Source organism: Corvus brachyrhynchos, unplaced genomic scaffold (genome assembly GCF_000691975.1).
Source record: "Corvus brachyrhynchos isolate BGI_N302 unplaced genomic scaffold, ASM69197v1 scaffold101, whole genome shotgun sequence".
NCBI lineage: Eukaryota > Metazoa > Chordata > Aves > Passeriformes > Corvidae > Corvus > Corvus brachyrhynchos.
In genome coordinates this window covers 15,315,745-15,342,815 of record NW_008237239.1, presented here as the reverse complement: position 1 = coordinate 15,342,815, position 27,071 = coordinate 15,315,745, and the positions used below count along the sequence as shown (strand labels likewise).

The window sequence follows — 27,071 nt, the reverse complement described above, 5'->3', positions numbered from 1 at the left end:
CTCTGCTATCTTCAATAAGGGGATGAAAAAAAATCCTGTACTCTAGCCAAACCATATTTGAAGGTTAAATTTTAAAGAACTGGAAGAGTTAACTTTAAAGAAGCAGATCAGATCACATATGTAGTGCATTGAAAAGATCACCCTCAGGAACCTGTGAGTTCATATTGGTGACCTGAAGGAGACTTACAGCTTCATTGCGCCATATTGCACTACTAGTCTGAATTTTTAAACTTTTTACATTGTCCATGTCTTAGAATTCAGCGCCTCACTGCAGGGAGGTAATGCACCAGAAGTCCTGTCTTAGATGGACAAAAAAAAAGGAGGGATTTAAAAAAAAAAAAGCAGTTTCCTGGAAAACACTTATCAAGTGTTTCTCTGTTCTCAGAGCACCTGGTGATAAAGCAAAATATAAGTGTTTCATCTTATATCTTTTTAATGTAAGGTTGGTTTCAGCTTGCAGTAAAGCTGTTTAAAATTGTGGAAGTTCCAGTGGTAAAATCAGCCTGAAGGGAAAATCAGGTATTAATCTGTTTAACTCTCTTGTCTTACATTTTCCTTCTTCTCAGTGAATACTGAGATAATAAGGTGTGAAATTATAATGGAAATAAAGAGTACAATACTTTAAACATTTCCAAAAATGCCATTGTAAAGTAGACATAGAACTCCATACATGGAGGTCCTACCAACTATGTTCTGAAGCAAGGGCAACTCACTAGGTTTTTTTTATCTTTAGTGGTTCACAGCAGAGTGTTAGCAACTGGTTATGTGAAGTCAGGGAGACATCCTTAATCAGTCCCATTTTCCAGCTCCTTTCCATTACTAATGCTAAAGAAGCAGCTCACAAGATCTTGCACTTTAACTAGAAATAGGAAATTTAAAAGCAGCTGCCTGGAAATATTTGGGTGGTTGGAGAAGGGTGCCTCTGCTCTCAGTACTGAAATCAGTTCGAACTGTAGTGGGTTACATCTCACTATGTGCATCTGACCCTGGGAAGAAATGACAGGCTCAAATTGCTCCTGTTTAGTGTTATCATGTAAGGTTTCACAGGGTAAAAGACAAACCAGAAATATTCCTAACTGGTATTTAAATTACATTAACACCTTTTTGTATAGCTTGAGTGAAAGGTCACGCTAGACAAGCAGCATCTTCACTGTTTATAAATGTCTAATTTGCTGCTTTTAAATTGCTGTGAACTTCACTTACTTAGTCCTGCTTTTTTTTCTGCTGAATGAATCCAGTGTTGCAACTACTTCTGACAAGCGAATATTTGCTTAGCAAGAATCCATTGTTCATAATGGATTGAGAGGGACATGCAGTGTGAATACATTTTTATTGCCGTGCCATCTCTCTGCTGTTGTTTCAGTGAGATGAAAGTAGCGTTGCGATAACAGCCCCGGGTTTCTTAGTGCTCTGCATGGCATTTCCCGTCCTCCTGGTAGATGTTAGTGAAAAAATGCTTATCACAGGCGTTTTTCCATGTTATAAAATATAAAAAAAAGTATGTATATTTTATAAGAACTTGGACAGCAAGAGTTAGGAATACAAACACACTTAAAGAAAACCTGAGGAAAGTACGCAGGCTGGGCTGAAAACATCCCAGCACTCTCCAAATGCCCTTTTATTATTTATTTATTTACTATTTTTTTTTTAATTCGCGGCAGAGTGACTCCTGGGCACCTCTGTGTGTGCAGCCCAAGCTGCCCTCTCCCAGGGCTGCACAGATAACAGATGGCAGTCGCCACTCGTCGTGCCGCTCACAACAGAGCCCCGGTGCTGCCTTCGCAGTGCTCTGCCGTGGTGGCAGGAGGAGAGGGGAGGCTGCACAGCAAAGCATCGCCCGGGAAGGGCGGTGCTCTCCCTGTGCAAACCTTACTGGAGGGAATCAATTTCTAAGAGTACCTTTAATTGCAGAAACCCAGTTCGAAACAGCGTGGAAGCTGAATCCAGCAAACGGCTTAAGTCGAGCCTTTGGTTGCATTTCTGGTCACTTGGAGTTTGTGCTTTGGAACTTGATTTTTCATTTTCAAGTCTGGGCAAATACCTGCGTTTTTTATTTTGTGAGATGACACCTTTCACATGAGAATTCTCACTCAGACTAAATTTCAGCTTGTTACGGGCATCAAGTGCATTAGTCTTTGACTAGGGGCTCTGTAAGCAAAGGGGTATGAAAAAAAAACCCCAAACCAAACCTGAAATAATGGATTCACCCTGGCATAATGAGTTGTATCTGTTTCTGTTCCAGCTTTCAGGAAATTTCATCCATAATCTGGGAAATATGTTTGGTGATTAGTGAGAGCACTCTCCTTCTGCTTAATGGTTTTCAAAACCACTGAAATGTTTGTGGGTCGTGATACGTATTTTTAGACTACACAGTACTTTTAAATGTAATTAAATCCAATTTTTCTTGAATTAATATAATAAAAAGGATCTCTTAATTCAGATATATGTGGGAGATTGAGCCCTGCATGTAGCCTGAAAAAATGAATTATGCCATCCTCTTCCTTGGATTTTTGAGAGAATAATAGTAAAGGGCAGTGAGGCTATGAAGCTTTCTTTCAGCAAGTGCTATGACCATGTCTAGAAAACATTACATAGCCCTAGCAGAAATTTCACTGCTGAAATTTCCCTGGCCTTTGTTTACATCCCTGGAAGGCAGCTGAAGTTGCTGGATGGATCCAAGCTCTTGGCTGAGTGTGCGCCAGGGAGGGAGAGGAGGGCAGAGTGACAGCTGTACATCTGAGAGTGTGTTGGACACAAGTCTGATCTTGAAATGGAGTTTCTGTATATTCACCTCAGTGCAGCCAGGATAAGCCTTTGGTCCGCTCTTGGTTATTTGACCATGAGGCCGTGCACTCTCTAAGTAAAGCAATCCAAGCTAAAGGAATTTTTTTTTTAAGTATTTATTGTATTAGTTTGTTCTTTTGACAGTGGTGACTATACATCATTTTTGAAATGAAAAAAAACCAGTACTGGAAACATCAGTACCCATAAAACATTTAGAAAGAAGTTAATCTATCAAAATTAAGTGTAAATAATTTAAAAATCCCAGTCTTGATATTTCGACTGTGTAAATGTATTGAATCGGCAACACACTAGTGAACATGTCATTTTCAAGCACAGCTTTGATTATAAAAAATGTAAATGAAGATATTTGAAGTACAAACCAGGGCAAGAAAGAGGAATATTTTACTCATAAAGGTAACAATCACACAAACAACCGGTAAAATAAATAGGAGGCAATTATCAGAAAAGTGAAGCAACTCCCAGATTTGCCAGCAATTTCATAGCTGGTTTGATCAAATATTCAGATTTCTAAATGCATACCAAAGTGGAAGGGAAATTCAGTCCCTGCAAAGTGAAATAAACTCTAGGATTTAAGTCTGAGTAGCCTCACTGAGGCATTGCATCAAATGTTTACAGATGAAAACAATGGTAAGTCCAGCCACTGTCTTTTTTTTTTCTGGCCAGTAGTTCTCGAAGTGCTGTGTGCAAGGCACAGATCTTACTTTGGCACTTGACCATCTGCAGCTGCTTCACTCTGGCCCCTAGTGAGTTAGTGTCCATGAAGTCCATCTTAATGAAGTAGAGGAAAGGGTCTTCAGGAATATAAAAGATTTACCCTGCTTAGCATGGAGCTGTGTGCAATGTGAAATAGAGAGCAAGTGGTGCATGTGCTGATATTTGAAAAGATCTGTGGTTTAAACAGCCCTGTTGAAGAGGCTGTGAACTGTGTTTGGAGCTGGCTTGGAGTGCTGAGCACTGCAGAGTGCAGTCAGCTCGATGCCCCTTGTTCCTATAATAAAAACGCTAAGGCCTTTTTACCTATTTATGTCTTCTTCCTTTGAGCTTTGGGTTTACTGGTATGCAAAAGGAAAAAAAAAACAAGCATATGTTCAGTTGCTCAATCAACCTTTTCTCAATCCACACTCAGTGATCTCAGTGAGTCATTACGGTATAATTACAATTTGAGTGTGATACACTGTTTGTAGAAAAGTATCTATTTTTAGCAGAAGAAACACTACAGTCCCTGAAAGGAGGAGAAAGAAAGGGAAAAAAGGAAGAAAATCTGTAACCAGCAAATCAATGCTATTGTTAACTGATATTACGAGACACCCCGTAGATTTACAATGCTTGCACTCAGCCACATAAAAACCACACTGGGAAGAATGCCTACCAGGGGTTAAATTCATATGCCTGCGCTGCAGCCTATTTCTGTCAACACTCAGCTCAGGAAATAAACATTTATGCTTTCTGAAATGAAAGTGTATTTTTGAAGACTAGCCGTCAGATATTTTTTGCCCTTCACACTTTCAAATGCTTAGCCTTTTTTGTAAGTTGACTGCAAAGTGCATCAGTTTGCTAGGCAAAAAGAAAAAAAAAAAACCTTGACAAGTGCCCATGGCATCGTTGTCAAGCACACGAGCGTCTAGTAGAAGATGGCAGGAGGGTTGGCACAAAACATGCTTCCTTCAAGCTTCTTACCTCAGGGGTACCTGACTCTTGAGAAGCCTTTCAATCCTTCCAAATGACGTTATTGCAGACTGTCATCTGGTTTTTTTGGAGTGTGCTGTATTGCAGATAAACATGCTATTTAACTGCAGGTCAAGGTACAGAGTCATCCTGCCAGCAAACGCCTGAGATACATCAGATGGCACTGACTTGGGGAGGGAGATGGAGAGGGATCAAACTTGTCACCACTATGGTACATGCTAAAGGGGGAGAAAGGTGCACAACGTTGTATTTTAAAATGTTATTACACAGTTCTGCGTTGAAAGCGGTGACCTGCAAGACTCCGAAGGATTAGGGACCCACCAACGCATGACAAAGTTCCAACCCACACCATCCTGCAGCATCTCAGGGTGGTTTGGACAGAGCTTGGAGATGGGACTGGAGAGGCTAACCCTGGTCAGAAGGCTGAAAGGGTCCAAGTTGGAGACTTTTTAAAAAATAGTTACAATTTAATATAGAAAATATCCCCTTGTCAGAGAGCATGGTTGATCTGGAGGATTCGCGTAACAAAAGCTCACAGACTCAGAGTTTGACATGAAATAAGTAAAACCTTCTCCACACAATTAAAAATAAATCTCTGTTTATAAATATATAAGCCTGTGTAATCTATTATTTTAACTGTGACTTGTTGAACACATATTAAAAGGGCATTGCTGTGATACAAGAGACATGCTGGATGCTTTCACATTTTCTGAAAAACCAAAATACAACAAAAACAGATTAATTACAACTTGATTCAGCTTTGCATTCCCACGAGGGATGCCTTTAAAAGTTAAAACATGCTTTCACTGAACAGGCTTTCAAGGGAAAGTTACTTCGATCAGGAGCAAAATAGTCATGTTGATTTGATTTATTATTGAAGAGTGGAACAGCATGCTTCGTATTTGCCAGTTTTTCTAGAATATAAAAATTTCTTTTGATTTTTTTTATGTGTCATATAAAAACAACTGGTATATTTACTGCCCCAGAATGCAGATTTTTCAAGAGTGCAGTACAATAAATTATATCAACATCCCATTTTTCCCCCTCCCAGGGCATATTCTTTGACTGTAGCACACAATAAATGTTACTGAAACATAGCATTATTTATTTTTAAAAAAATAAATCCAATGCTAACAAACCTGTACGAAAATAGATAAGTGAATAAAAGAAGGAAGTTGGGAGTTTTTTTGGGGGATAAAAAAGAATACAGAGAGAAATTGCAGGTTAAACTTTTTAAAATCAAAACTGATTTTATTGCCTTTTGCTTAATTAAACCTTTCAGAAGTGTGTGAAACATTATTATACCTGAAAAATTGTTAATTTGTAAATCACAGGGACAAAAGGGCTCCACTGCAACTTTAAAGTTTCTATGCACGTAAATGTCAATAGAGTGCCTTCTCCATCATCAGCACTAAATTCACATTGATGCCTCTTTTCTTCTCTGTATTGATCCTTCCATGAGAACGTAGATTTGTATCTGTTAATTAATGCGTCCTGAAACAGCGTTTGTATTAATCAGGCAGATAAGAAAAATTGGATGCCTGCACCCTCATGACAACCGTAAAAGTGCTGGCCCTGATAAAATCATGGATGGACCTCAATAAAAAAGTTCCTCCTTCCACTCAATAAACTAATCATCCTGCTTTTAATTATTCGGCAGAAAGATGTGTGGAGATTGGAGAATGTGTAAATCTATTTACTAACAGCAGTGTCTGGGAGGGAGAATGGGGCTGTCACAGGACGGTGCTGCAGGCTACATTCTCTGTCCATCTGCTGCTGCAGAAAAACTGGTTCTTGAAAGCCAGCAAGGAACAGAAATGTTGGAGCTAATTGAAATCATGAATTCCTCCCTATAACCTTTGAAATGATTATTTCTTCTCCATTTCCCTCTTATTTATTTTAATCACAGATGTGTTCTTTTCCATTGTCACATCTTCAAGGGTTTCCTGTTGTTGTTGGATCAGGTTTTGTTGTTGTTTTTTTTTTTTAAAGGTAGAGAGCTATGGTTCTATCACAAGACTCAAAAGACAGGAAGAGAAAATGAAAACAAATAAGGAGGGAGAGAAAAATGAGAGAGGGAGCACATGCAGCCAGTTTTATATTTCATTTTTTATGGATGCCTGGTGGTTTGGATGTGGGCTTTTCCTTTTTATTGTATTAGTTTTGCTGCTTAGTGCTTATAGAGAAAATCTTGTTTGGAGTAGATGCCTTGCAGATTTGCTAGTTTATGATATATTCTTGCTTGACTGTAACTCTCGACTTTAAAAACAGAAAACTGCATTTAAGTGTAATTGAACACCAAACAGAATGTTCTTACAGCGGGAACCCTGTCAAAGGACATGTAAGCAACTCCATAAACAACTAAAGGAAAGCCTCAGACATGTCTTAAGACCCTTTAAGAAAAGCTTGACTAATCCCCTTTGATGATTTTATTAAGTACTTGTGGTTGATGGTGCCAACTGGCAAACTGCTGCATTTCACCAAGGGGCCAGGAAAATCACTTCCTCTCCCATATTGTTTTCTAGTACCTAATGTGATTGGGATATTAGCAGTTTGATATAATAAATTAACAGGTACTGTAAACAAGAGTCTGAAAAGGTAAGACAGTAAAGATGTTTGCCCTTAGTGATCCTATTAGGAAAGACAGCAGGGAGAGGGGGGAAAAAAAAGCAAAAGTTAAATTCATTAAGAGGCTTTTGATAAATTTTTGGTTGCCCTCACAAAGAGGATCGTGTGACTGCTATTCTTGTGGCACTTCAGTGTGCCACCCTGTTATTTCAACAAGTGTAGTAGTGGCAGGAGCCAGGACAGAAGTGATCAGTGTCTTTTCTGAGAAGGGTGGGTGTTACTTCTCTTTTCCCTGAAGTTAAAGTTCAAAGAGAATTTTTCTCTTTTCCATCATTACCTTAATTCTATTAAAACATCAAATCTTCTCTTTCAAAAAAGTTTTCTTCTTTTTCTCCTAAATTACCCTTCTTGGATTATGGTAGTGCTGGATAGAGTCAGCAGATCCCTGTTTCACAGAATTAGGTTTTTACAACTAAGCACAAGAATTTCAGGACAAAGAAGATGTCATACAAATCACAGATTGCCACTGCAGTACCCCACGAATTAATATGATTTTTACAGGAAGAGCCTACAAATTCCTGCTTGTTTAAAACTTTTGTTTTGATTAGAAAATGTTTGGTTTTATGTTGATTTATTTTCCTGTAGTAGGATGGGAAGGTGACACGCAAAAGCAGAAGGGGGAATAATAGAATGCATGCATGTTTTATCACAATGTATATAAAAATAAATCGAAAAGAGGATCAGATTTCCAAATGTGCTTAATATTTTTCCTGTATTTTTTTTTTTCCTGTTCAGGATTTTCCACTTTGTCTCTAGCTGACCAGATGAGCCTTCTGCAGAGTGCTTGGATGGAGATCTTGATTCTCGGTGTTGTATACCGGTCACTTTCTTTTGAGGATGAGCTCGTATATGCTGAAGATTATATTATGGATGAAGACCAATCCAAATTGGCAGGCCTTCTTGACCTTAACAATGCCATACTGCAGCTGGTAAAGAAATACAAGAGCATGAAGCTGGAGAAAGAAGAATTTGTCACCCTCAAAGCTATAGCACTTGCTAATTCAGGTTGGCAGAGTGGCATGATGGTTGCTACATTTTTAATGTGTCTTTCTTTTTCTTTTTCTTTCTTTCTTTCTTTCTTTCTTTCTTTCTTTCTTTCTTCTAAAATATTTTCTGTGTGCTTGCTTAAAACAGGATTTTATAATAAGAAATTGCTGATCAGACTTTAATCTAAAAGGCAACAAACAAAGCAGTTCAAGCTAAGAACAACTTTCTGGTTCAAAGTAATTGTGGAATATGTTCCTAAGGGAGTGGAGAATATTCCACTGTATGATCTGGAGACTGTTTTACAGGCAGAGATCCCTTCAAATGAATATAGATGTTGTTCTCCTAAATCCATTTCTTAATCCAGACAAATCTAATCATTGCAATTAAAGCAAAAGAAAGGATGCTGGAGAATATGTTATATATTTTCTCTTTAAAGGCAGCCACTGATTATTTGATAGTCTGAATTCAGGATATGGGAGGAGGGAGGAAATCCATATTGGGTCTCAAAAGGACCACACCTTACCTTACAGATCCTTTGCATTTATGAGAGTGCTTCTGCAAAAAATTACTAACTGTGCAGAAAGAGTTAAAAAATCTCAGAAAGAATTTTTTTTTCCTGCATTTGAATTTAAAAGTGCTGAAGCAGTGAATACTGTCAGATAAGTAAAAATCGTTTGTGCTTTGTTGTTTTTCTTTTTGTGTCTCCTTAATGCTTTATTGTGGTCTTAAGTCCCTTTTAGCATTTGCATAAAGTTCACGATAGATCCCTCTTTAATGACGTGCCGATCATTAGATACCTGTGTGTCAATAACATGCTCTGATGCTATGTTCCATTGACAGTCACACCGTGCCCCTCCATCTGCTTTTGTTTTGACCCTATCTTTGAACTTTATCTTGGTTGCTGGCCAGTAGTTTTCCCTTTAATTACAAGAAGGAAACTGTCAATAAAATCTGTTAAATGGGATGCAATGAGTGGCTTGAATGGGCGGACGGCTATTTGTTCAAATTCTGCAGCATTCAAGGTATTGACAGTTTGTTTTCTGGGGCCATATGTGACGATCAATCTCAGGCTGGGCTCAGCCGCGCTGAAAAATGAAAAACCAGATTGCTTTTGCTTACTTGTGGATGACGACTTGTGATTTGGCGCGGTCCTAGTGAGATGAGACCTTCTGCCCAAATTGCCCCCCTGAGAGCCAGGACGCGTGACTGTTTTTAGAAATAATTTTTTAATTGATTTTGTAATTAACAGTTCATCTACAATATTGATGCATGAATCCTCAGATTGATAGGAGGGAAATTGTTTTCAACAATGAAGTTGTACTTTCCTATTTATCTTTGTAATGTGATTTAGCACTCTGCATTTTTAATTGGAAATATAATTCAAAAACATGCAAAGCCAAAATGCTTATTAGTTTCTTTGTAAAATATTCTCCATCCCACTAACTCTGCCCTTAATTTTAGAATATTATCTTATTCCAGATTAAACAAAATGCTGAAATGCCTCTCAAAGATCAAAATTATTCTTAATTGAAGATTTATTTATAATTTTTGACCATTGTAACTAGACACTTGAGGATGCTTTGCAGCTCCAGGAAGGTTATTTCTCAAAATTGGTCATGCTTAATGATCAGAGCAAGGAAGTTATCTGCAATTAGGAGTCTAAATGGAGAAGGGTTTTTGTATTTATTTAAATTCTGTAATTCAAAGACTGAATTAGAAATGTTTCTGCAGTTTACTTGACAAAAAGGATGAGGGCTAGAATATAGGGATATGACTCACACCTTCCCCCAGCCCAAAAAAAAAAAAAAAAAAGACATGCAGTGTTTAAGTAATAATAAAAAATAACTGCTGCCAAAAAAAAGTTTAGTCATACACTGTGCATAGAGTGTATCAAAATCATCTGTAGCTTCATTAACTTCACTGGAAATTACAACCAGGATAATGTCAGAGATAAATACAGTTCAGCATACTAAAATTCAGGGCACATTGAAGTGAAAACATTTCCTTCCCTCATCTTAAAAGAAATAAAATTGCTGTCTTAAAATGAAACTGTTGCAAGGAGGAGTTAAAAAGTAGCCCAGCCATTCCACTTCCCTTTCAACAGAGTGTTTTGGCTGCTGACATTTAGTATTTCAGCTTCAGGTTGTGCATGCAGCAGATACCAAACTTCTACCAGCTGTAGCTACACTAACCTCTAGGTGTAAAATATCACCTGCAGAATTACAACCCATCAGTGGCTATCAGATCCTTAGTGTTTTCTTTACAAATGCTGCTAAAATTAAAATAAAATTTAAGGTGGATTGATTTTTTTTTTCTTTTTTTTTGATAGACAAGAGCAGAATAGCTTATTTTCATACAACTAGGAACTTGGTTTATGTAAATGCAGCTATATCAAAAAAAACCCAAAATGCCATTAGAAAATCAACCAGTAGCAATTCACATTTTAATATATTTTGTTGCTGCTTCTGCATTCTTCCATTGTTTGTTCTCCCACTTTAAAATATATTAGCCTTTTTATAGCTGTGGAGAGTATAATAAGAAATCTTGGGTGTTTCAGACATTTTTGTCATATCCACACTGTCTAGAAAGATTCCCAGTTTGACTCTACTGTAAACAGTAGACAAAGACGGTTTTATAGCTGTGTATCTGTGTTAGTGATTTATGATACAGTGTCATAGTACTTTCCCTGCTGGTGTTTGGAAGCAGGAAAAAGAAATTGTAGATTGTCTTCATATCGATTGTATTTTGTTTGAATAAATACCACAAGCTTTGTTTTGGCCAACAAATCTCAGTAGCGTGAGCATTAAAACACACTCTTTTCTTTAGGCCTACAGAGCCCATTTGTGCAGTGCTGGATCTGAGATAATCCGGCCATTTGGTCCCTAAAAGGTGGGGAGGAGTAGCAGTTTTTCAGGGAGATTCTCTGACAGCCGCTATCAAATGTTCCCTGTGCAGGGCTGGCAGTGCCACACCGCTTCCATAAATTTCCAGAAATGCAGGATGTGGCATTGTGGATGTTGTGGATTGTCACTGATTTCACACTGAGTGCATATAGACTCTGAGAAGTCTAAATGCACATGTAAGAGCACAATGCTGAAATGTATAAACATTTCAGTCCTGCGTGCGTTAGGTCTGTACAGGCATTTCAGCAGTTACATTTAATATGTAAATACGGAATTTATCAGGTTAGATTTAAGCATCTGCATTGATTTGATAGTAATTAACACAGCCTTTATACTTCAGCTCCAGAGAAGTCACTCTTTTTTTTTCCCCGCGTTCTGTACACAAACGCCAGGAGGTACCTGGAAGCCGTGGGATGCGGCTGCCCTGCGTTCCGCCTCACACCACCCAAATGAGGCAAGCTGGCACCAATGAGCACTTTGTTTACCCACGCAGAAAATCAACTTTGAATGGTTTCCAAAACATGCATGTACCAATTACTTCCTCGTGTGTAAGGGAAGGTGAAATATTTACAAAATATGTTTGAAGTGTACACAAGTGCAGGCACGCACACGGGAATGCTCCGGCACGGAAAAGAGGAGCTGCTCATCTCTTCTGCGCTTGGATGTGCTCCCATGTATTGATTAGGGAAATACTAAACAGGAAGTTGCAGGTGAGCAGTTTTTTGAAATTGCCTAATCAGTAAGGACTGAATTGGACCTCCAAGCCAAATGTTGCAGAAGAGCTTAGGAGTCACAACTGAGACCAGAGTTTTAAGAGAGGCTGAGGTCCCATCTAAGACCTAACATAAGGAACTGGAGTGTCATAATACATCAGCACCTTTGAAAATCTGATATCTGTGCATCTGCTTCATAGGCTGCTGGCCTCTTGAAAAACCTGATCCAAATGTGGATGCTAGGCATTTAAAAGTACAGCCCTATGCACTGTTGAAAATTTAATCTTAAATGCTAAGTTACTGGCTGTGTAGCCTGTACCAAAAGAAGGAGAAAGGGACTTCTGCTCACCATCACATTATCACATTTCTGGTCTTTGATATTAACTCTCCTGAAAAAAAAAAAAATTGCCCTTTCAGTTCTGAAGGAGTGTGAACCAAAAAGTATCTTGTGCATTTTAGTATAATAAAGTGCTGATCAATACTGGTGCCAGTAAAGTAACACTGTCATCTCATCCTGTTAAAAAATTAGTAAGTTCTTATAAGTTTTTTAGCTTTCCAGACACAGTGTACTCAGAGCACTAGGCTATCACCATTATATGATATTATCATAATAGAAATTAATTGGTAGAGCCCAGTAAATCACTTACTCCACAGGACATCATCTTTATTCCCAGTGCATGTCACAATGTGCTATATTTCATTTCTAATAATGTCCATTTTTTCATTTTGTTTTATATAGTCATCTTGTTAGTGTTAGAATTCATGATTAAGACATATCTGTCTTGACTGGGCATATATCTATCTATATCTGTATCTGTATCTCTATATATGTATACACACACAGCTGTGTGTTAAGAGTGTGTTACCAGTGTTTATTTTGACAAATATAAATAGCAAGGTCTTAACTCTTTCATGTAGTTTTGTATAGAGAGTAGTACAGCATAGAAACAAATTTTTAGAAAAGGAAGTCACCACTATAATCAGTTTTCATGTTGCTTGAAGACAGTTTATTCCTCATATTCCATTTTCATGTAATGAAATTGATGACACCCAAAATTCTCAGAGAAAATAAATAACTGTTACCATTTGCTTAATGTTAGCATTAGAAAATGGCAGCTGAGTTAATCAGTGGTTAATTAATGGTTGATCAATGGTTAATCATAATTTTTTTTTTTTCTGGAAGCTGCTCTAATAACTGAGTAACTTGGAGCTATTCCTCACTTAGGGAATAAGCAGATACTATTTACATGTTGGTAGCGTGAGACTCATAAAGGGCAAGAAGCGAGGCCAAGCTTAGTTGTTCTCAATGGTAATTTTAATTTCTTGTATCTTATAGTGAATAAAAAGTACTTTGAAGCCTTCATTCTTCTAGTTGGTGTCTCAAACCCCAGCTCTATCATTTGAGTTCCCTTTCTCCAGGCTTTTGTTGGCCTTATGGTGTAGGGTCTTGAACCAGTTCATACTGTGGTGTTTGTTCTGCTTTGCAGGAAATATTCCTGTATTTATTGTCCTCACTACCTCTCCTAGTGGAAAGTAAGCCATTTCAGGAATGAAGACGAAAATGTTGGTTTACTGTGTTTTAACTTCCTTACGTCAGTGGTTTTAGCTCACTGCTAATCCAGTTAGTCCCTGAAATAAACTCCCTGTTCTGGGAAGTAATTTCTCTTCTTACAACGTCTTCATTTCCTACTGTGTTTTAAAAACTGTTTTGAGGCTTCCATTTTCATCTGTTCTGAAAAGTAGGCCAAACCAGGGCAGTCCAGACTAAGGCCTCGTTCACTAAAATCAATCACACAAGCCTTTGTTTTGTGTTTTTGGTTTTCACTGCCTATAATTCCTATGCACAATTCTTAATTTATTCCTCTTTCATTTTCAGCATCTATTCTGATTGAAATGTCTGTTTCCAATAGAGTACTCCAGATGTCAGACCATTTTTGCCATATTCTTTTGTAAGGAAAAATATGCTATTTGTCACTGTGTTTGTGTCTTAGCCTAACCATGCAGATCCCAGCAAACAGTTCTGCTCAGGGAAGACAGGCAGGTGGTCAAAATAAAGTATATTTGTTTACCCAACCCAGGGAAGACCAAAGTAAGTATCTGGGGCAATTTCAGCTCTAGGTGGAAAAAGGGCAGGAATTCTTGCTGGGTGAGAGAACTGAGAACTTAGTTTCATTTGCTGTTGGCAATTTCCATGGGTTGCTTCTGTCTTAAGCAATATACTTTTCAAAATGTCACTGTGTTGTATTTCTCATAAAAATACACAGAAACACAGTGTGGGCGAGCACCTTCTGTCCCTGTGGCAAACCTGGCACATGTTTCAGGGGGAGAGGAAGGGGTTCTGTAGTTCTGAGAACAGTTCACCCATTGATAAACACTGCAATGGGTTTTGTGGGGTTTTTGAATTGGCAGTACAATCTAGATAAAAAATCTGTTTTATTTGAGACATAACCCAGATTAGGATTTTTTTCATCCTTACATAAAGCAAAAACCATTTTGCTTTTTGTTCTTAATCTTGATCCCATCCAGTTCTTCCAGGATCCTAGAGCTTTCTAAAGGGATTTCTCCAGACTGAGCCTGTGAACTGCTCAGCTGTGTGGAATCAGAAACATCACAGCAGTTGCTGTATTTCAAGTACTTATTGGTATCTACCTTTGCAATGTGGTTTACCAGCATCTTAATGTGTGTATTCACTGCTACATGCTCCTTGCTGCTTGATTCACTGTCTTATTTTCTTTTTGCTGTCTGTATTTTCTGACATGAAGAAACACTTCATTTAAGACCCCTGGTTTTCTTCCACTTCCTAGTGACGTTATATACAAAATGCATAGATACCAGCCTTTCACTTTCCTCAGAGTGGGCTTTTGAGAGGTTTTCTTGCCCTCAGTTCAGGTGCTTTCCAATTTTTACCTAGTTGTTGCCCTTTGTGATGTGTTCTAAATGATTCCTGTGTGGCTGGATGTTTGTTTGCTGCATTTGAGATGAAGCTTGAATTTTAAATGAGGTAGATTGTAATCTGAGTTTCTGTCTGGACCTTGAGGTGTTTTTCTTGAATGAGAACTCCAGTTTTCTCCTATTTCTGTGCAATGATCTGATCAATCGGCTGATCACAAGAGTTACAATTCTATTTTCCCATCCTGTGATGGTGAAAGAAAGCCTTTGCAAGGATAGAATGAGATTCTCCAAGCAGAGCTCAATGAGTCCATGTACTCATTTGTTGATCTCACTCTCTCCCATGGCAGCTTTGATCAGGAATAATGTTTTCCCTGCCAGTGAAATCCCATGTTCTCAGCAGTTGTATCAACAAGTCTTGTGTTTGTCTGTTTTCAGTTTCACCAGCCTGGGATCATGTTTTTGTAGGGCATTTTACCATCAAATTCTGCTATCTTTCGAATGGCACTTTGAAATGACCCTGTTTAATTTCATTGTTTAGACAGGTGCTGATTTTTAAGTGTATTACATCTGGGTGTAGGTTTCCTCTGGATATTACCTGTGTGGGATGTAACTATAAATTATTCAGACTGCCTGCAAAGCCACTTATAAAAAACCCCAAACCAGCCCATAAACAAAAGAAAAGGGTTTTTCATGGTATAGGAAGAACATTCAAACTCACTTATAATTCAGTTTCATATTTTCTGTGGAATTCTTGCTTTCTTTCCAGATTGTCACACAAATTGTGTGTGTTTCCTTAAATTACAGTGGTTCTTGATGGCATCACTGAGGATTGGGTTTATCCCAATACATGAACAATATTTAGCAATGAGTTAGCCTGCTCTGAATTCACTTCTACATCTGCCAGTCTGTAGTTACTGAAAAGATTTCTCTCTTTTATTTTTCCTCCTCTTTTCCCCTTGGCTAGTTCAGCATCTTCAACCATTTTCCTTATTTTCAAAGGCTACACCTGAGGGACTAAGATCTACATTCATTTAATATCAGGAATAAAGTGGAAGTTCCAGACTGCAAGGCTAAAACTTGAAGAAGGATTTTTGTAGAGATTAATATTTTCCTGGGCAATCTGCAAGCTGAATCATGGTCTAATTAAATAGCACAGATTTATTGAGTTTGTGTTTAAACATTGGCAGACCCTAGAATGAGTAAAGCTGAAATGAGTTTGAATCTTTTCTGTAAATGGGGAGTTAAATTATCATAGTAATTTGATTACATAATTTTTAAATCTTTCAAGCTAAATCACCATTTAAAAAGAACAGTTTGAAGTCTTAATCACCACTGGAAGTGCCCCTCTCCCTGCTGTTTTTTCTTACCCCATTCCTTGTAACCAAATCTGTTCCCCAAGGCACAGCTTCCTGCACTGATCCATGAACCACCATTTGGAAGTGGAGAACTGGCTGGGCACATTCTTCCCAGCTACTAAATTAATTTCAAAGATAGCAACAAAATACATTAAATGCTTTACTACATTTATCTTCCATGTAAGTAACTGCCCTGTTTACCAGAGGGATAGTACACAATCATCCCTGCAAGAAGAGGGTAAGAGCCCTTGGTTTTGGATGTTGTCCACACAGAGGAAGAGTTTGAGAGTAATTTGGAATGTAATAAGCTGTGTCAGAGGGTGGGTTTTGATTCCTTTCTGAGGCATGTTCTCTTCTTTTCCCTCCTCACTCACTTTCATTGTAAGTAATATGTGGAGTGTAGAGATTCCTAACATTGCAGGCCAAATTGCTCTCCAAACTGCAGAGTTAAACATCTTAGACAAGTTTCACCTCTGTGTGAAAAATACATTTAGTCTGGACTCCATACATCTATTTTCAAACTTACGGTCACTGTTACAAATACTGATTCTGGGAAGAATCAGACCAGTTTTCTAAAGGGTTAAAAACTAAACCTCTGTAGTCACATTCTCCAGAAATACCTGTCTCTTCATGCAGTATGGTGTAAAAAAAAAAAAAAAAAGTCATGAGAACAGTCAGTCTTGACTCATCAAGGATTTGTTGCAGGTAAAATGCTCCTATTTGGTTCCCCAGAAAATCTGGCCTTGGCACTGTGGATCTGGGAAGTGGAGGAAAAGATGTGTAATTTCTGCACAAACAGCACATGGCTTATGGAAAAATTATTTGGAGTAGCAGATCATGTGTTCTGTAGCACAGCAGTGAATATCCAAGGACTTGGTAAAGAGTTAGGGAGTAAAGACAACAATTTTTTTGGAGATTGCATTCCAAATTAAGCCTGGTGGCTGGACACTATGCTTAAGACATCAGTCACGTCTGTATGTGTGTGTTAGCATGTCTGTATCGATTACATCTGTTTGTAGGACACAGAATTCAGGGGGTTTGTCTTATTGACACAGAATTACTAAATAGAACTACCCTATTAGAAAACTATCAAAAATGCATGGATTTGGGGAATGGTCTCACATTAATTAGAACTAAATTTTGCTAGAGGTAATATTTGCCTGTCATCTTTTTCAAAATGTTGTAGCCTCCTTTATCCCTAGGAGAGAGATTTCTGTGTCTGTGCTTTCAGCACAGTACACCTTGATGTGCAGTATCACATCCCAGCAGCATATATCTTAGCTGCATGCTTCTTAGAGCATGTATTCACTAAGACTCAGAATTATTAAACATGTAAAATTCCCATAGGACTCCATTATGTGTAATTAACAGATAAACTGTCATCAGAATCAATAAAACGTGCTAAATGATCCAAACTTGTATATAATTAAGTGTCTGTTTTAGAGCAGGAGCTGTAACTTCTATTTTTTTTTTTTTTCTTCTCAATTTGCACATTTGTTGTGACAATAAGAGCTGGAACATTTTTGTTAACCTGTTACTTACTGGTTTGTGTTTCAGTTTACATGTTTGTGTTTGAAAGGAGACAGGTATTTACTATCTGGCCTAATTATCTGAGGAAATAGTTGCATGTCAGCTTTTAGGAAATGAATCTTAGATGCATCTTAATTCTCTGAATATAATTCAGATATTTGAAGCACGTGCAAAATTTGATGTTTAATCAACAGGGTAAAACATGAGGCTCTGTCAAATACTGATCCAGAGCATCAGACTGCTGGTTACAGGGCATGGAAACGTTGATGGAAGTGGGTTTTTCACCATCCAGAGCCTCAGTTGTTATTCTGTCTGGGAACAGGAGCTTTATTCCAAACCCAAAAATTAGGATGCAAAGCAGTGTTATACTAAGTAGAATTTCCAAGAACTTCAATCGTGCTGTGTCCCAGTTTCACCCTGAGCAAAGTGTGGCCTGCCCCTGGGGCTTGTACCCCGTCGCAGCAGTTGTATTTTCATGTGGTGTTTTATTGGCTCTGTAAATCTGTTGACCATCCCAATTTTGGTAGCTGATAGGGACTGTTTGGTGGGCTCTTTCACCAATGACTGTTTTTCCTTACTTGCATTCACCTCACTTTGGACCACATCAGGGTTTCTTTGGCATTTATGACTACATAAAAGTCAGAGAATTAGGGCTGCTCATCCAAAGTAATCTCAGCATGGTCCAGTAACTGCGTGTTCTCAGGGACATCTTCACTTTCTGTAGCTATCCAGTTGAGGGGTTTACAGTTATTTCAGTTACATATTTTCTCTTTATTTCACACTTCCATTGCTTTAATCTTTTCGGGTCATGTAGCAGTTTAGTTTAGTTCCTGGTGTGTGTTGTGTCTGGGCCTGTCACTCAATACTTACACCACCAAGGCATCTCACCTGCAAAGGTGCAGGGCAGGGTGTTTGCTTTGAGTCTTTTATAAAAAATGCAAAACCCAACACTAACAAGATAAACCACTGTCTGAGGGGGTGGGAGAGAAGGATTACACCTTGTAGGAGATGTCAGCTTCATCAAACAAAAGCTGTTCAGTAACACGCTAAGTGTTACCTGTCTGTCTGAATATATGTGAGGGAGAAAAAATTGCCTAACCTATCAGGAAATCCCATGGAACCAGCATTTCACTTGTGTTGGTGCAGGGGTCCTAATCCCACAGTCAGTGTCTCTGAGCAGTGGTGACGTGACATCCATGGCTTCCAAGTCGGCAGCCTTGGAACCTGACACAGAATTTTGCTGAGCTTTTCCACAGTAGGGCATCCTTGCTTCATCCTTGCTTCCCTGACAGAATGCAGCCCTCCATTCCTTCAGCCCCTTGGTACTGTCATTCCTTCAAAGCAGTAACCATACAGATGGTTTTGGGAGCACTGAGGGTGACTGTTTTACTTGTTTGAGGAGGATGAGGAGAAGAATTACGTACCCAAGAGTTAATTGTACGTTTGTAGTTCCACAGCGTTTCAATACACTTTCCCAAAGGTCAATACAGAAATTAATGGGTAATTATCTTCTTTCTCTGTGAAAGGGGATGGGTAGAACCAGTGAAAGTGTCGTGCAGCCACAGCGTTATCAAACTCCTGGCACACCAGACTGAAACCTCCTGTTGCTCCTTTGTTTTGCAGACTCAATGCACATAGAGGATGTTGAGGCAGTGCAGAAACTTCAGGACGTCTTACACGAGGCTCTGCAGGATTACGAGGCCGGGCAGCACATGGAAGACCCTCGTCGTGCAGGCAAGATGTTGATGACTCTCCCGCTTCTGAGGCAAACCTCCACCAAGGCTGTGCAGCATTTCTACAACATCAAACTGGAAGGCAAAGTCCCCATGCACAAACTTTTTTTGGAAATGCTGGAGGCCAAGGTCTGACTAAAGCATCATGGGCTTCCCCATCATGCACGTTTTAAAAAAAAAAAAAAAAAGAAAAAAAAAAAGGGAAAATAAACAGGATAATAATGGCAAAGAAACTTAGTGTTTAATTAAGGAAAAAATGACTAAATGACTGCACTGATATTTAGCAGCAAGACTGTGAAGCAGCTTTCAACTTTTTCTTCTGTGTCTTTCTGATGCAGTTTTTTCTTTTCCTTTTCCTTTTCTCTCTTTTCCTTTCCGTTCTTTCCTTTTGTTTTTTCCTTTTTCTCTTTTTTTTTCCTTTGCTGCTGAACTTTTTAAAAGAGGTCTCTAATTGAAGAGAGATGGAAGCCAGGCCTGCCAAAGGATGGAAATCCATAATATGGATGCCAGTGAACTTATTATGAACCATAATGTCCCCAATGACAAAGGAATCAAAGAGAGAACCACCGTACCTAGCAGTACAGTACAACACGATGAACTGACTGAATGCAGTATTAGATTTCATAGGAGCAGTCTCTAATTAGACGACTAAGCGACGATGCATCGGCTGCTTCTTATCATTGCATTTTCCATCTAGATCAGTTACAGCCATTTGATTCCTTAATTGTTTTATCAAGTCTTCCAGATATTTCTTAGGTTAGCTACGATGTAACTTTTTCAGGGAATAGTTTAAGCTTTATTCATTCATGCAATACTAAAGAGAAAGAAATACTGCATTTTTGTGCTGGCTTGAACAATGATGAACAATAATGAAGGACAAATGAATCCTGAAGGAAGATTTTTTTAAATGTTTCGTTTCTTCTTACTAATGGAGATTTTTTTGTACCAGCTTTACCAGTTTTCAGCCATTTATTAATGTGGGAATTTATCTTACTAAAGCAATAGTCGAAGGGAAGGTGCATATTATCACGGATGCAATTTATGTTGTGTGCCAGTCTGGTCCAAAACATCCAGTTTCTTAACATGAGCTCCAGTTTATAACTAAATGTTCACTGACTCAAAGGATTAGATTACACCTGCAGTATATCTGAGTAGTCTAACATATAAATACTCCATGTCGAATACCAATCCGTAACGGTGTTGGGAGACAGCGACTGTGCAGGGGCGCGGTCGCGGAGTGATTTCTAACTGCTTCAGTTGCAAATGAACGAGATACTACTGCCTGTTTGCAAAATTGTAACCTCACACGCAGGAAAACCCTATCAACCAATAGTAGCTTAGAGGCAATGAGGCAAATGCCGCCGTTTGCAAAATTAAGAAATCAGAGTAGTAGACTTCTGACCAAATTGAAGAATTTAACACTTCTATACCTTACTTATTGATTTAGATTTTCGTTTGTAAATGGCGATCCTTAACAAGTAGCTAAACCAGTATATGTGCTTTTCAACCAGTATTGTCACAGCATGAAAGTCAGTCAGTTTCAAGACTGTTACGAGGTGTAATCTAATGTATAAACCGATTAGATGCCCCCAGAAAACTACAGTCGCTAAATAACCAATAAACAATAACCTCCATCAAATGCTATACCAATGTACCAGTGTTAGTAGCTGCTCCCTGTACTATGTGAACATCCTTATTCTATGTACACAGATGTAATTAAAATTGTAATCCTAACAAACAAAAGAAATGTAGTTCAGCTTTTCAATGTTTCATGTTTGCTGTGCTTTTCTGAATTTTTATGTTGCATTCAAAGACTGTTGTCTTGTTCTTCTTGTGGTGTTTGGATTCTTGTGGTGTGTGCTTATAGACACAGGGTAGAATTAGAGACAATATTGGATGTACAATTCCTCAGGAGATTACAGTAGTATATTCTATTCCTTACCGGTAATAAAGTTCTTCCTAGTAATAATTAAGAGATCAAAACTCCAAACAAATACTCGTTATGAACAGATACACACTGAAATCATAATATTTTCAAAACAAGGGATAATTTCTGTAACAGTTTATTATAGAATACCAATGTATAGCTTAGAAATAAAACTTTGAATATTTCAAGATTATAGATAAGTCTAATTTTTAAATGCTGTAAATATAGCTTTTATTCAATCATCTCTCAGATGTTGTTATTAACTCGCTCTGTGTTGTTGCAAAACTTTTTTGGTGCGGACAAGTTTCCAAAACTATTGCTACGTTGTGTGCTTTAAACAAAATAACAATGGGCCGATGCTCCCTCGGCCTCGTGCTAGGAAAAAAAAAAAAAACTGTGTATCTATCATTAGCTATATGGGACTATATTGTAGATTGTGTTTTCTCAGTAGAGAAGTGACTGTAGTGTGATTCTAGGTAAATCATCATTAGCAATTCATTCAGATGGTCAATAACTTGAAATTTATAGCTGTGATAGGAGTTCAGAAATTGGCACATCCCTTTTGAAAAATGTCAAAAAAAAAAAAAATACAACTCCTGGGAAAAAGGTGCTGATTCTATAAGATTATTTATATATGTAAGAGTGCAAAAAAAAAGTTTATTTTCCAGAAAGTTTGTGCAGGGTTTAAGTTGCTACTGTTCAAGTACACTATATATATATAAATATATAATATAAATATTGTTTTTGCTGTATCACATTAAAGAACTTGGGCTTCAGGGTGAAAAGCCAATCAACTAGAAGTATACAAAAAACACACAAAAAATGGAGATGTGTTAAAGGCACACGGTGCAAACTTTAGTTTTCATTTTCTGTAATTTTTTGGAGCTGCAAAAGAACAAGTATCTCAAGACTGTAAAACCATTACCTGAAACTTAGCTAAAAAAACTGCACGGGCTTTATAATGTTGTTCATCTTAAACCTTGCTGGAGAAGAGTTCTTTCAAGACCACTTACTTAATGTGAAGTGTTGGGAAAATTTCAAAGGGTGTATGTTTTAGCCATAACAATTTAATTTCTATTTTTGCTTCATTTTTTAATTTTTTCTTATTTAAAGCAATATGATTGTGTAACTCCCAGAAGTTACACATTTGTTTCAATCAGATCAGATTGTTGTATTTATTCCACTATTTTGCATTTAAATGATAACATAAAAAGATATAAAAAATTAAAACTGCTATTTTTCTTATAGAAGAGAAAATGGGTGTTGGTGATTGTATTTTAATTATTTAAGCGTCTCTGTTTACCTGCCTAGGAAAACATTTTACGGCAGTCTTATCGTGCAAAGATCGCAAAAGGACAAAAAAAATTAAACTGCTTATAATAATCCAGGAGTTGCATAATAGCCAGTAGTTAAAAACTGAAACGAAACAACAAATGAAAACAAACATGTCTATAGCTGTAGATGGGCTTCACATCTGTATAGCAATCAACTGTATATTTTTGTGATGTGTATCATACCGTGTGCTCCAACCAATGTCCATTTGTGTAAATGTATTTATTTTATATTGTATATATTGTTAAATGCAAAAAGGAGATATGATTCTGTAACTCCAATCAGTTCAGATGTGTAACTCAAATTATTATGCCTTTCAGGATGATGGTAGAGCAATATTAAACAAGCTTCCACTTTTGATTGCTTTTATTTTATTTTTTGTGTTGTGGGGTTTTTTTGGTTTTGTTTTCTTTTTTGGAGGAGGAAACAGAGCAATTAGCGTTGCCTTTTGTTACTTCCATTCAAAACGGAGCCAGCGTTTGCACTTCTCCCTTAAAGTATGATGTGAGTGTAAATAAATGCTATATAAAGCCTTGTCAGAATGAACTCCAGTGTGGTACAAGACATTTTGCATACTCTTAAATATGCAAAATGTCTCATAGCACATTAGAATTCAGGCTGGCAGGCCTTTATATAGCACTTATTTAATCTTAAAGCATCTTCACATCAACCTGCATTACTCAAAATCATTGCCTCTCTGTCAATGTCATAAAAGAAAACTTTCCCACTATTTTAAGATCACATTAATATCATATAGAAGTAGTTTTTTTGCTTTCTCCATCAACAACCGATTCTATCATTCATTTCGTACTGCAGGAGACTCCTTTAATGTGTTCTGAGTAAAAATAAAAATAAACTAAGAAAAAAAGCTGTATTATTTGATGCAGTGTTGCTGAATGGAAGTAAACAGCCCCCGGAGCAGTGATTCAGATTGGTGTTAGTGAAGAGCACCAAAAGCTGTCGGCATCCAGGCAGGTTAAACAGCGCGGGGGCAAAGCGGCCGTAAATGGGCTCTGGGCCCCGTCCCTCTGAAGGGCTGCAGCCCCCCTCGCTCAGGCTCAGCCCCTCTGTCTTGTGGACCCTTCTGGAGCCCTCACAGAAGTGCTAATGTGTGCTTTTCTTGCTTTTTAGCCTATCTTGATAGTGTTTTGTCATTGTGTTCACCAGCGTGTTTCTCACCTTCGCTCCCGGCCGTCCTCTGGAGGTTCTGGTGATGGCACAGGGGCCGCGGAGCGCAGCGGTGCTGCTCGGGGACAGGAGCGGTGTCAGCCGAGGGACCGGGGCAGCACCAAGGGCTCTTTGTGCTTCGCAGCCTCCAAGTGCCAACACAGCGAGAGGCACCCCTGCCCTGCTACCAGCACTGCCTGTGTTTTAGCTCTCCTAGGGAATAGGGGGAGTTTTTCTGAGTAAAAGGAGCAGCAGAGCATTAGGAAGATGAATCCTGCATGGACTCTTTAAAGATGATCAGAACTGGGCTTTAGTGTTGATGCATACACACACACAGTATGCGTGCACAGAGCTGGCTTTCCCCCCTTTTTTACTATTCCCCCCCCCTTTTTATTAGTTTCCTGTTTTTTCATTATTGCAAAGTACCTCTTCAAAGGAAAACATAATAGTGTACCTTAAAAGTGAAAAAGACAGTGTTACAAATATTCACATACAAGGGAAGATAATCTGTAAAATGTGACACTCCTAGACTTCCTCAATATGTGATTGACCCTAATCATTGACTAAAGTTTTCACATGCAATTAAAAAATCATGCTTTCTGTACCATTTTTCATGAGAGGATCATGAAGCACCATACAACAGAAAATGAGCATCACAGAAGAAAAAGTACACAGAACTCTCAGATGAAGCCACTTCTAGGGCTCTGTCTCTGCAGAGTTTTTCTGGGTTTTTTTCTTTCTTTCTTCTCCCTATGCTGTCTCTGCAGTAAAGCCAGGATGGGCACAGAAATCCATTGGAAATGTTTCAGTAGGAATCTGTGGGGAATTTGGCTAGGAGCACAAACCTTTCTAAACTCTGGAAGTAGCTACTTAGTCTTCAGAGAAAATTAAAATGGGCTTGGGTCACTGGCCTTTGTAGCTCAGACAATAACACTCTGCTAGAGTTCTCAGCTGCTGCAGCCCCAGCCTGTGGCTACCACACCCCTTGGCTAAAGTACGGAGATGGCAAACCAAGAGTCTTCCCATTGGGGGCACGGCTCAGTGAAATCAGGCTTTGACTGACACGCTTTGCATGGCCCTTCCCCTCCCCTACTCTGCCTGCCCCCCAGTTAAGAGAGGCCATCCCAGGCCAAGAGTGGGGTTTTGCCTCTGGAGGTGCTTGTTTGGCAGCTCCACTGCCCCTCACTGCCTCACTGGCACCTGTGCCCTCGGCCAGAGGCGTCAGTGTGGATCTGAAAGGAAAACGCCATTCCCTGAGCTGGCTCCTGCGTGGCGTGGGATTTGTGATGGGCTACAAGTTTTCTCTGAAGCTTTGCAGTCAAGTAATGTCTTCAAATGTGATGTCATTTGGGCTCTTTGGTTGGTCGGTGGGAATTTTTTGAACTTGGGAGTTCGCAGCATGAGAAGGTCTGGCAAACACCAGTAAAAGTGTCCTGGTGTGGGCCCTGCAGCCGATCCTTTCTCAGTGACAGAAATGGCAGGAAAAGCATGTGCCAGTCAGTGCTATTGCATGTGCAGTTACGTGTGCTTCTTAATAATGCCAGTGCTGAAAGACTAAATATGGATAAAAAAACAAACTACCAAAAACAAAAGGAAGATTGTGAAAGATAGCAGAAATGGAAATATTGTCCTCAGACAAGCCCTCACATTGTACATTTTTAAGTGACCTCCTGCAGCATTGCCCAGTCATACCCTGGTGGGAAAAAAACTTACCCTAAGCACAAAAACACCTGAGATTTTTTTTGTGTACAGGCTTCTGCAGGAGAAAACACCTATTTTTAAAGATTTTTAACATTACCTATCCTGGATCTTGCACCAAACTCAAGAATGGGGCAGGTTCCATTGGTTTCCTACATTTTCTTCTATAGCCTTTGTTAATTTTCCTTATCAGCTTTCTTCACTTGCACCTTTCCTTTCCTTTGCATTTCCTCTCTCTTGTGTAATGTAGGTCTCTGATTTCACATGGCACTTTGCTAACTACTCTACCCTTCGTTATACTGCCTGCCTGCCGTAGCTGCATCACAAGGCGTGTGTTTTCTCGTGCGATGAAAAGCTGATTCTGTGTGTCCATAGGTTGCCTTTAACATACAGATCACAAACTTCCTCCTTGTGGTTGCTATTAGAGAAGGGGAAAAAAACCCACGTAGCTGTGGAGAAGAATATGGATGCATTTATTTGCTTTTACCATTTTTATTCCAAAGTGTTTGTGCTGCCACATCCCGGCCATGCTAATCGTTAGTGTTTCATTAAGATTAAGGGTCGCTGACTCCTGGTGTTCACATTCCCAAGCTGGCTCCTTACAATCTCCCTTAATATAAAGAAGCAAGTGGTGCTAGATTGATTACACACAGGCTCTTATTATTAAGCAGAACAGAAAAGAAAGGAATTTCAAAATATAATCCTCCGCTCCCAGGAGTATTTGTCTTGTTCTCCATGAAGTTAAAGGTCTGAAATAATGTGCCCATCAGGAGCTCAATGTTGCATGTCCATGCCAGTTGGTCCAAGGGCTTGTTATGATGGTAATGACCTGCTGAAACGTGAGCTTTGATGGCAACAATACAATTGCTACCAGCTCACCCGCTGGGAGAAATATTTTATTATTGTCAAATGCCCTCCGCAGAGATTTGTTTTGCCTGTTCCTGTTTAAATTAAATTCAGAGCAGAACTGCATTATTATTTCTCTAGAGTATATTTGAAATAAACAACTAGTCTCCAAATTTAGGATTCCTGGTTAGTTTAAATTTTCTTATTAGCAGAAAAATTACAATAGGTGACAACATAGCTGCAGGAATATTATTATGGCAGCCATATGAGAGATTTACACACTGAGAGCATGGCCTAAAAGCACAAGAACTCCCTTCTACTTTACAAATGCCAGCCAAATTAATAATTAACTGTGCCATAAATTCTCCAGCCTTCAAAAATGATGTCAGTGCTCTTCTGTGTCACACTAGAGGAATTTTGTCATAAGACTAAGTGGTGTTCTTTATGAAGAGTGTTTACTTATATGTAGAAAGCAGCCAGGAAAACAGCCCTTGCCACTCCATATTACAGCAGCTTGGTGAACAAGTGACAGCAGGACTTCAGAGTCATTTACTGCTGCTTTCTCAAGGCAAAACTATCTCCTTACGCCTGTGAAACAGAGCAAATTTTGTTCCACATTAAATGGGCCAGATTATCTCTTCCACAAGCTAAAGAGACAACACTAAATCCCAGCTCATGTAATTTCCTTCAAAATTGTTCTGCTCGGGCTGGGTGTTCCCAGGAGCGCCACCAGCAGAATTATCCAGCAATTCAGCTGTACTTAAATTGGCAGATGTTGGAGATTTAAGACAGTCCTGGAGCCTTAGCACAAATCCTCCACTTCTCTGCTGCCTTGTGGCCTCTCCTCCCTCTCCAGCCGCTGCCACAGT

The 27,071-nt window shown here is 38.7% G+C and overlaps 1 protein-coding gene across 4 annotated transcripts in view; it reads left to right on the top strand.

Moving 5' to 3' along the window:
• Positions 1-22,851, top strand: part of ESRRG (estrogen related receptor gamma) — a 342,621-nt gene extending 319,770 nt beyond the window's left edge. For all 4 annotated transcript variants that reach the window (XM_008630337.2, XM_017730040.1, XM_017730038.1 and 1 more), the window contains 2 exons: positions 7,855-8,124; positions 19,123-22,851. In XM_008630337.2, the coding sequence (XP_008628559.1) occupies positions 7,855-8,124; positions 19,123-19,367 (515 nt within the window). In that variant the 3' untranslated portion in view covers positions 19,368-22,851. The remainder of the gene's footprint in view (positions 1-7,854; positions 8,125-19,122) is intronic.
• Positions 22,852-27,071: the final 4,220 nt, after the last annotated feature.